We start from the raw sequence: 11,001 nt of genomic DNA, 5'->3' as shown, positions 1-11,001 counted from the left end.
GACAAAATATAAAATAAAATAAAGAATAACCAAAAATGTTTCTGTTGTTAATACACATACACAATAATAAACAAAGACCTTAATAAAGAAAAATAACATGGCATCAATTCGATAAGCTATTGCGTATTTCGCGTTTAAAGATGTTAAAACCAAGAAAAAAAATGCATATACCTGTGTGACATAAGCTATTGGAACAGCACAGTCTCTTAAACGAACAGATGAAAGTGAAGTTCTGTCAATATCTTTTTCTAAAAAGTGTTTTGAACATACTCCTCTATTAACAAATCTGATCTATACTTCATGTCTTCTTCGCAGGATCTTCTGGAAAGCTAAAAATACAAAATATATGCATTATTAACAAATTTTAGTTTTAAATAAAAAATATGATTAATGGACTCACAAAATATTATAAAACAGCTTAGAAATTGTTTATTAGTATAGTCGGTTCCCCAAACTCTGACACAACTGGCTAGTGATTTTAGTAGGTAATTTTTTTTGTTTTTGGCCAATTTTGCCAAAATTACAGTAATTATTAACTATTTAGTTATTATTTTTTTTTGCCAATTTTACCAAATTGGCAAAATTATTTACTAAAATCACTAGCCAGTTGTGTCTGAGACTCAGTAGTACTGAGACTGAGTTTAGCAAATCGACTATAATATTCTGTGTATTCATTAGTTGGTACTGCATATTATAGTGTGTGGTCTACCATCCTATTTATAAAGGCATACATTAGCAAAAACGCAAAAAGAATTACTTTAGTTTTACAAATCCTATTGTTATTATCTCTATTTACTATTTTAGTTAGGAATAAGCGAAGTTTGTGGCTTATTCACAATTATTATTAAAATAATAAATGGATATGACCAATTATTAACTTATAAAATAAAATAATAATTCTTCTGATTTATGCCTTTTATTCACTTTGTTATATCTAGGTTACTTAAAAGATTTTTTATGAATAGTATTATTAGGGTATTAATAGTATTAATTTATTTTCTGAAATACAGGGCATGCCTTCGTTTACATATTTGCATACTAACCTTTTAATAGGGCTTTTCATTCACAGTCATTTGTTTGGAGCTTCTGTCATAATTGAAACGTTATTCCTGCAGATTTTTTTATCTACATTTGTTTCTGCTACTCCAACTGCGTTAAAAACAGGACACCATTTTATTCACTATGTTAATAATACTATTAAAGCTATTATAAAAGTATCCGAATTAAAAAAATATTCTTAAAAAGCACAAACAACGATCCACCCACGGCAAAGCAAGGTGGCCAAGATGAAGATCTGAAGATGCCAAGATGGCCGAAGCGAGGTCGTTGGTTGGTCGTTTTTAGTCACGTGATGCTCTCTCAAGCGCCATGCACAAAAATATATGCACGGCGAATTTGAAAATGAAGGCAAAAGAAATAAATATAAATGCCTCTCTTGGGTTTTGCATAAGTTATAAGTATTTTTTTTATTAACAAAATCGCATTCCAAATTGAATATTCGCGAACAATAATTTTTATTACATTTGTATGTTTATAATATTGTATTAATTGAACTTGGGAAACTCTTTAAATTTGACATATTATTGCACTGTAGGCCTAAAGTGTCACTTAGTTTGTCTGGTATGTTATAAGTAATGTTGTATCTGTTACACGTATGTATTATTTCGCAACTTAAAATATAGGAACATTGGTAGTATGTTCACAGAATGTCTTATGGTAACATTCCAGGAATAATTTAAACAGATGTTCACCGAATGTTCCCTAAATGTCCAGGACATTCAAATATTGATAGAACTTTGGTAGTACATTCCTGGAATGTTGTGTGTTGTTAGGGTGGTTTTGCTTCTAATCCATTTATTTGTTTTTTTTTTGTCTATGAGCCTCACCCCGATCATTGATCTTTCCATCGCTCTCTGTTCCTTTACTATTTTATCCATATTGGCCTTGGTGAGTGTCCACGTCTGTGAACCATACGTAAGTATAGGGAGTAAGTAATACGTATTACTCTAGGTTTCTTTCGGAATGCCATTAAATACCATACATACCGGAAGTTAATGGTATACCTGCTCTGTGAACCACCTTGCTATACATACCTATTGCCTTTGACTTCCGAGGGACTGCAGAGCTATTAATTATTCTTTAGGAAGACTCTTTTAGTTGAAATATCTATATTTTGTTAAATTAGTGTTGATATCCGATTGTACACGACTTACTTTTTGCTGGCGTGTACTGTTAGTACCAACGCTAAAAATTTTCGTTGGGAGTTGTAAAAATTTCAAGATTTACACCTAAGTATAGGTACAGAATACATAATGTTGTTATATCTCCCTAATGGGAAGAGGTATCTATATGGAGTTTGCAGAAATAGATCTAACCCTATCATACATTAATCCTTCAGGATGGTTGTTTTTTCGCCACACGGTAACCTTCGCCATAAAAAATGTTTTGGACTTAAAACTGGAAAATCTTTACCTATAGGTATACATCTTGGAGATGAACCAATGGAAGCGATCCAAATTCTACGAGGCGTTAGACAAGGATTTTTATTAACTGTTTTATTTATGATGTAAACATTCTATTCATTCTAGACCTTTGCCGATTATATTAGTGAATTATTTGTACCTGTAGATAATTTATTCCGTATTTTAAACGCTTCTATGTTTGAGTTCAGTTGTTAATAAAGCCGTGGTTATGTTGTAACATATAAAATAAATATCGGAGTAAGTACATATTTCTAACGAATTAAAAGTTTAGTGCTTATTGTTAGTGAATGTAAATAAAATAATAATATAAAGGAAGTCTTTTTATTTCAATATGAGATGGTGTCTAAATATAAATCAGTAAAAAAAGATCACACTACTATTGGCGTTCCATTGTCAGAATATGCTAGAATGACAGAAGATAGGGAGAAATGGAGGAACACTGGAAAAATCAGCTAATAGCTTCATGATATCACGATAGCTGCATCAGGTTAACGACTAAGAAGAATAATAATGGGATTTAAAAATAATTTCGGTTCAAAGCTAAATTAACAAAGCAGCAAGAGTGGCTCTATGGGACAGAAAGTTTATAGCCACTATATTTTGGGAGTGCAAAGGCATAATTTGAATTGACTATTTTGAAAAGGGCAAAATTATCAGTAACCAATATTATTGTGCATTATTGGACAAATTGAGGTAGGAATTCAGTAATAAATTAACCCATATGGAGACAAAAAGTATTGTTCCTCCAAGACAATGCACCGACTCACAAGAGTGTTATGACTTATGACAACGGTAAAAATTTATGAATTGTTCTTCGAATTGCTTTCTCATCCCGCCTATTTTCCTGATTTGGTCCCCTCCGATTATTAAAGATAGATGCCTCGTACAGATAGAGATAGAAGGATAGAATAGATGGCTCATAAAAAAACAAACGCTAATTTGTAGAGCTTCCAGAATCATATTATTTGAAGGGTGTAAAGAAGTTGGAAAATCTCTGGAATGGTACTGATTTTAAAGGAGACGAAGTATATTATTTAATAAAATAAACGAATTTTCTGGAAAACATGTTTTTTATTTCAAAAAAGGTTACTCAGACCATCTAGTAATTTTACATCACTAATAACATAACAATATGCCAAATATTGTGCATACTTAATGAAACCATGTCTCAAATGGATAATAGAAACAAGATAAAACATTCAAAATGTATTTCAGCCTAATCACATCATACATAACCTATCTAACAAAACTTATATATCAACTTCTTTTAAGGTAACAAACCTAGAAATAATAAACACGATTACAATAGTACTAATCACAATGGTTATGGCAAATATATAAAATGTATCTTCAGTAAAAATATCTGTAAAAGCGGGAATATTATCATAAACGTGTTCGATAAGTTTGAGATGGAAGTCCTTCTTTTTGTTGCCCATTTCACCTCTTGCCCTTCCTTTTAGCCTCTAATTTTGTTGTAATAGGTGATGCAACTGGCTCTACTGGAACTTTGGAGCTGATGTGTTTATTGAACTGCTGCAGTATTTCTAAGACTGTCAAGTTGTTGGCTAAAAACTTCACTGTGCTAAAAATAATAAAACTTATTATTTTTTTGTTTAAACATTATTCAAGTATTAATGTTTAAAAAATAATACACTATTTTTGTAATATGACAGGTTTTAGGAAAAAGAAAACAACCGATACCCAGTTTTATTTTGAAACATATGTCCTTGAACCCAAGCTAAATTCTATTTTTTTCTTCTTCTTCTTTAACATGTTCGCAGATAGTATGGCATAACAAAGTGTTCATAGAAATGCACATCTTTTAAGATCTTCAGTTTATCGAAAATAAAATTAAAATTAGTTACAATATGATTTATGATTTAACTTATGCAGGGACATTTTACAAAATACTTTGATGTTTGTTGGGTCACCACTCGTGTTCGTATGGGGAAAACAATATATGCACGACGAAAAATGCGGCTTTGAGTATTATACAGAGTTGGTTGTTTGTACAGTATGTTGTGTCTTATTCCTTTGTTCATGATGGGATATACTGTCTTCTCCACAAATGTGTTAATTGCTTTGTCCTTCAAGAACATTGAACAAAAGTTCTTACAAAAGAGCAAACAATAAAAGAAAAGGCCAGATTTAGATAACATGTTTGAAATACCAATGAGTAAAGAAAATTATTCATTAACACATTCCGTGCCATGCTTTAATCAGGATAATACTCTCGGGGGCCACGGCATATCCACGGCAATGAAAGTCAGTCGTAGGTGTATATCAAAAATGAGTGACGTGGCCCCTGGCAGAACACCTGTCTCTCATATATGAGCGATGTGGCACGCAATGTGTTAAACTGTAGTAAGTATATTTAGTTTTAGTTATTATAATCTTTAAATTATATTAATACAGCCAAAGCAATAAATAGTAACGGAGGACAAATAATTCAATTTTAAATGTTGGTAACAACCTGAAAGATAATCCAGCACATTTCTAGAGATATATTAATGATAAAAAAATCAATGTACCCTGATAACCAAATGGCAGATAATGCCCAAAACATAGCTAACTTGTTTGCCGAACATTCTGCTAGTGTATATGATTCATCCACATGACGATTGCCTGAAGCAGACTCATGTTTAAGTGCAGATATTTCTTTGTATACTATTAAAATCTCTGATATTTATGATGGTGTATGTCAACTCAGAAACTCTTTTTCAAAGGAACCAGATAATATTCCAAATTATTTTTTGAAACGTTGTTCATTTACAATATCCAATCTACTGTATAATTTATCTTTGCTTACATGTTCCTTCCCTGCTATATGGAAAGAAAGCTATGTATCACCTATTTTTAAAGCTGGTGACAAAAATAATGTAAAAAATTATCGTAGCATCTCTAAGCAATCAGTAATACCAAAGTTATTCGATAAAATAGTATACAATCAACTATATTGGCAATGTAAAGAATTATTATCTGTAGTTCAACATGGGTTTGCAGCTGGAAAATCCACTATTACTAACTTGGCAGTGTATGAGATGGATCTGCTGGAGGCATTGGAGAGGAAGGAACAAGCAGACTCAGTCTACTCAGCCTCTCCAAGGCCTTCGACAGAGTCAATTTCAACATTTTGCTTGCAAAACTCCTAAATTTAGGATTTACTACGGAGGTCATAGAATGGATATCCAGTTTTTTAAAGGATAAAAAACAAAAGGTGAAACTATTTAATTTCCTATCTGAATCATTTGAGGTTTTATCAGGTGTCCCCCAAGGAGGCCACTGTTCACCATTACTATTTAATCTCTTTATAAATAATATTTCTGATAATCTTGAATCATCATTTTATTTTTGCAGATGACTTAAAGTTATATAGATGTATAAAATCTATAGATGACATACATTTATTGCAAAAGGATATTGACAGGTTATGGGACTGGAGTATACAGAATAATCTTATCTTAAATATCGATAAATGCTGTTATATCAGTTTTTTTAGGGGGAATAAACAATATGACTCAAACTATCTTACGAATAATGTTAACTTAAGATATAAAAATCAAGTTAGAGACCTGGGCATCACTTTTAATGAAAGCATTAATCAATGACCATACTTCACAGATTACATTTAAAAGTCTTAAACTTCTTGGATTTACATCGAGAAACTGTGGTGAGTTCCCAATTGATGTAACGAAAGTTGTGTATTGTTCTCTTGTATGCTCTCAACTAGAATATGGCACGCTAGTCTTTCTCCTATGTATGACCAGTATATAAATTCCATTGAGAAAGTTCAGAATAAAATTCTTAGGTATTGCGGTTACAAAATGGGAATTCCAGTTGCAAATACATATAGACAAAAAAGTAATTTTAGATAGATTACATCTAACAACACTTTATAACAGACGAATTCAGTTTGATTCTATATTTATTTATAAATTATTAAATAATTTAATTCAATGTCCTGAACTTTTAAGTAAAATAAGCTTCAATATTACACAGCATAGACCTTTTGAACTTTTTCATATAAACTTTCATGCTACCAATTATGCCTGCAATAATCCATTTGATAGGGCCTTAAGATTTTTAAATAGTCACTGTGATATAGGGTCACCTAGGGTTAGTGTGACAGAGGTGTTAGTGTGACAACAATAAATACTAATTTATATTGTGCTTTTATATTACATATGATGTTATATTACACTTCTATTGCATTTCAACAGATTATTTAAAAAAATTGTTTCAGTCCCTTCTGTATTTTAGGTTAAAATCATAGTATTTATTTATGTATATATTTTAATTTGAATTTGAAATTCTGATATATTAGTCCAAATTTTGTCTTTCTTCAAAATTATTTGTATTTAATTATGATTTTTTCTCTGCATGGTATTGCATCACATATTTTAAACTTATTTTAAAGGTCTAATTGTCTTTATCTATTATTTTTTTAGGCATGTCACAGTAACCCCACAGATTTTCACACTGTGGGGTTTCTCTGACAGTGAAACATGGGTATAGTGTGACATGTGACACTATCACCACTTACTACCTTAGTTTGATCAGGTTATGGTTGACAGTAACTTGCAACCGTTCATCAGAAGAGCAAGGGAACGCTGGTTCATTATCTATCACTCTATTAAAAGAGCATCAAATCACTGGCCAATCCTCCAGTCCATTACAAGGGTGTCAAATTACCGAACTTTATGTTGGGCAAGAAACACCAGAGAAAGTGTTTGAGCATATGCTTCTGGAAAAGATAGTTCAAACTAGCGTAAAAAAGAAAGTTAAACGAAGAAATGATACTGCAGAAATAATAACAAAAGAAGAATACATCAGTTCGTTAAAGACAAAAAGGCTGAGTCCATTAAAGGAAAACAGAAAACCTGTCCAAAAACAATCAAGAAAAAGTGAAAGAGAGATGAATCAGATAGTGATGAGGAGGTAGAAGATATGTCTTTAGGGGAAAGTGACGAAGTAGAAGAGGAATTCTTAGAGGAAACTGCGACACTAAAACTTGTAAACGAGGAAGATATTAAACAAGGCTCTTTTATAGTTGCAACTTTTATGGGTGGGAAGCGTGGTAGAACTGCTTTTAGGTATGTGTGTGCAATTGAAAACTTTGATGACACTAAAGATGAAATAGAAGTGGTAGGATTAAGAAGTGTTGATAAAGATAAAAAGAGTTTTGTTGTTACTGAAAAAGACAGTTCACTTATTAGAATGTCTCAGATTATAGGAATATTGATGGATCCGATATTATCCCTTAATGGTGAAAGAATTCAGTATACTTTTAATGGAAAAGTTGATGTTGTTGAATGTTAGATGTTACTGAATTTGTAAAATAAGAAAAGGTTCTCAATAAAATACCTACGTTTAATAAAAAAATTGGTGTTTTAAATTTACATTTTTTTTTTTCTAAAATTGTCGAATTTTTAAATGCCAAAAATTGTTCCAATATTTTTGTAGTGTCTTTCTTTGTCACACCAAGGCACACTCAATCCTAGGTGCTTTTAAATGGCAAAAAAGCTAGTTGTCACACTATCCCTAATCCTAGTCACAGTAACCCCATAATGAAGGGATAGTGTGACACCTTACCCTTTTAAATAAAACATAATGTAGAAGGAATTTTAAAAATGCAACAGGCCTATTCACTGTGCAATGATTGTGACAATTAACCAGAAAGTCTTCATTAAAAATCTGAAACCGTTCAATTAAAAACAAATATATATATTTTTTTTTAAATCAAATTTGCATATTTTTACATCACACTAACCCTAGGTGACCCTAGATCCTTTTAATTTAAGTTTAAATCAATTTAAAACCATGATTTATAGTAAACTCTAGAATTATTTCTAAGTATTGTATTTTAGAGTGTAGTTATAAGATAAATTAGATTAAAAATATAATGTTATTATAATGCTGTAATGGGGGCCCCTGTTATTATAATGCTGTAATGGGATCCCCTCTATTTAATAAATAAAAATAAAATAAATAAAATAAGTAAATGAGCTAATGCCAGAAAAGTCCACTCCAACAAATGAAATCTTTGGATATGTTAGGAGAGCAGACACAAAAACTTAAAAACGCTTATTATCCAAGAATAGATAGCAGGCTGAAGATCACTAAGAAGATCCCCAACAAGATGGATTGACCAAATTACAGGAATATGCAAAGGACCTATACATGAGTTAAAAGAAACAAAAAGAGGCAGGGAATGCCTAACAGCACCATGGCCACTACACTTCCTCCAAGGAAGACTGAAGAGAGAGTAAGGGAGGTTCTTGAAAAACAAATCGTCCCTACCATTTCCAACTATTGAATGTGAAAAATCGGGTTTTTTAGATTCGATACCTTGTCCTCTCATTATATGTGATACACCTTGTGGCAAATTCCCGTTATTGTTGAAAATACTAAATTTGTGTGAATTTTGTTTCAGTATCGCTTCCAAGAAATTTTTGTGTGACAGTTTTTGATTTCATTTTAACAAGGATTAAACATTACATACAAAAAATAGAAAAATTTTTCCATTTGTCAATGCGGTGATTTAGGAGTCTCTAAAAAAGAGTTATTTTGCTCTCCTGAAAAGTACCACTTTTCACATTCGATAGTTGGAAATGGCAATGACGATATATTATATGTAATAAATAGTATATGATACTAAACTGGCATACTCCTGGTTTTCAGATATACTTCATTTAGGTAAAAGTTTAATCACCTAGTCACAGTTTTGGTCATGCTAGGGTATAAGGTGGCCACCTACAAAACAAGCATAGGCGCATTTTGGTTTTTTTAAATTAGTATTTTGTAAAACAGAAAAAAGTTTATTTTGGCATCCCCCTGGCAGGCATGCCTGCCTACAGTGCATCCCTTGCAAGCCCTGTCTAAAGCAGTCAATATCTCTGTTGTTATAGCGGTATTTCTGAGTCCAGATCAACTTTTGAGGCTATCCACAACATATGCATTTGAGGATGATCCACCAGGTCAAATTAATTGGGATTCTGGAAGTATGGGATTCAGACAGCTAAATTTAACTCAACTATCACAGAGGGGGATTATTCTACTGGTACTATAAGTAAAATAGTGCAATAGTGAACATCTGCTGTATTTTGTGGGAAACTAAATTTTACCAAACACAAAAATGAAGACCTACTGTATGCCATGGGTAACTATAGATTTAGTTACACCCTTTATTACTTACCCTGCATCTCCCAAGTCAATCTTTATCTCTGGTTCACTCCTGTCACATACAACATTTGGTTTTATCACACAACTTAAGTTTGTTTCTATTACTTTTGGTGTTGATATATGGAAAAGGAAATCTCTGAAAGAAAAAGTGTTTTCCTTAGAAAATGTATATGAAACACGCTTGCGCTGGCCTATATTTAGAAAATCAATGAAATACTTGGGTTATGTGTGTATATATTTACGCTAAGCTTACCGAGCGGTTACCGCATTGGCATGGAATGGATCAAATTGAACCTGAATCTTTTTAACAGGTTTTAAGTTAACTAATTTTAGTTGTTTATTTATGGCACTTATTATCCCGGCTGACCTAGTAAAACCACCGCTAAAATAGATAGACATTTTTAAACTCCTTTCTAATTATGAAAATGAAAACAAATAACTTCCTCACAAGAAGGATATTTTTATAAAAACGTGACTTTTGACTTTGGCAGATGTCAATTGCGTTCAACATGAAGTTAGGAATTGAATAACTTTGTGAAAAACTCAATTTTTCCATAGGCGGAACTACGCTTGGTATCCTTTCTAAGCTAAGGCTCTCTTTCTTTGGTTCTCCTTTCCTACGTCTCCCAGTATCTTGAAACTATATTCTTTTTGAATAGGACAATTATCATTTCAGTAACCCGGTAGGGACCATATTCGTTCGAACATCGAATAAAAGTTAAACAAGCCCAATAAATAATATTTAATATACATATCTTTATTGGTATATTTCTATCAATCAATACAGGTCTCGTTGCTTTTCATTTCCATCACACTGCAATAATCTACGATCAATAGGGCTTTTCATTCACAGTCATTTGTTTCGAGCTTCTGTCATATGTTGTATAAACCGTGTATATTAATAATTATACACAGATTATACAATATATGACAGAAGCTCGAAACATATGACAATCGATGAAAAGCCCTATTGCATGTATATCCATTATTTCCATGGCTCTGTAAAACGAATCCTCATCATCATCAATGCCTTCTATTCCTGATGAAATGTTTGTCGCTCTTAAATAAGCTCTCTGATTCACTTATTACGGTGAATCACTTCTTCTTGTGTATTTAAAACGGGCAAGAGTGACTTCAGGTGTTGGTAAGTCAGTCGAAACTCGAAACACAAGAACAATACGAAGACTTCGTTGCTCATTATCGGGAGCCCCAATGAAGGTGGGTAGGAATATGACTAATAGGAAAATAACAGATAATAACCGATAGATAACAGTTTGGCCAAAAAAAGCCAAGAAATACTGAATACATCTAAACTGTAAAAATGGACGCCAGTATA

The 11,001-nt window shown here is 32.1% G+C and overlaps 1 protein-coding gene across 1 annotated transcript; it reads right to left on the bottom strand.

The window, feature by feature from the left end:
* Positions 1-3,676: 3,676 nt before the first annotated feature.
* LOC114331954 (39S ribosomal protein L53, mitochondrial) lies at positions 3,677-10,163 on the bottom strand. Its single transcript, XM_028281645.2, has 3 exons — positions 9,919-10,163; positions 9,679-9,801; positions 3,677-4,065 (listed from the first exon to the last, which is right to left on the bottom strand). The coding sequence occupies exons 1-3, from the start codon at positions 10,062-10,064 to the stop codon at positions 3,921-3,923; spliced, it is 414 nt and encodes a 137-aa protein (XP_028137446.1). The 5' UTR covers positions 10,065-10,163; the 3' UTR covers positions 3,677-3,920.
* Between the last annotated feature and the right edge of the window lie 838 nt (positions 10,164-11,001).

The sequence above is a fragment of the Diabrotica virgifera genome, chromosome 3 (assembly GCF_917563875.1).
Source record: "Diabrotica virgifera virgifera chromosome 3, PGI_DIABVI_V3a".
NCBI lineage: Eukaryota > Metazoa > Arthropoda > Insecta > Coleoptera > Chrysomelidae > Diabrotica > Diabrotica virgifera.
The sequence above is the reverse complement of the archived record's forward strand: the minus strand, read 5'-3'. Positions and strand labels throughout refer to the sequence as shown.

Excerpts from the sequence above, each read along its gene's own strand:
- LOC114331954 (XM_028281645.2), bottom strand. The coding sequence starts at position 10,064 with ATGTCTATCTATTTTAGCGGTGGTTTTACTAGGTCAGCCGGGATAATA. Across the intron at positions 9,802-9,918 it reads GCCAATGCGGTAACCGCTCG|AGATTTCCTTTTCCATATAT; the intron begins GTAAGCTTAGCG and ends TTTTTCTTTCAG. Across the intron at positions 4,066-9,678 it reads ATTGACTTGGGAGATGCAGG|CACAGTGAAGTTTTTAGCCA; the intron begins GTAAGTAATAAA and ends TATTATTTTTAG.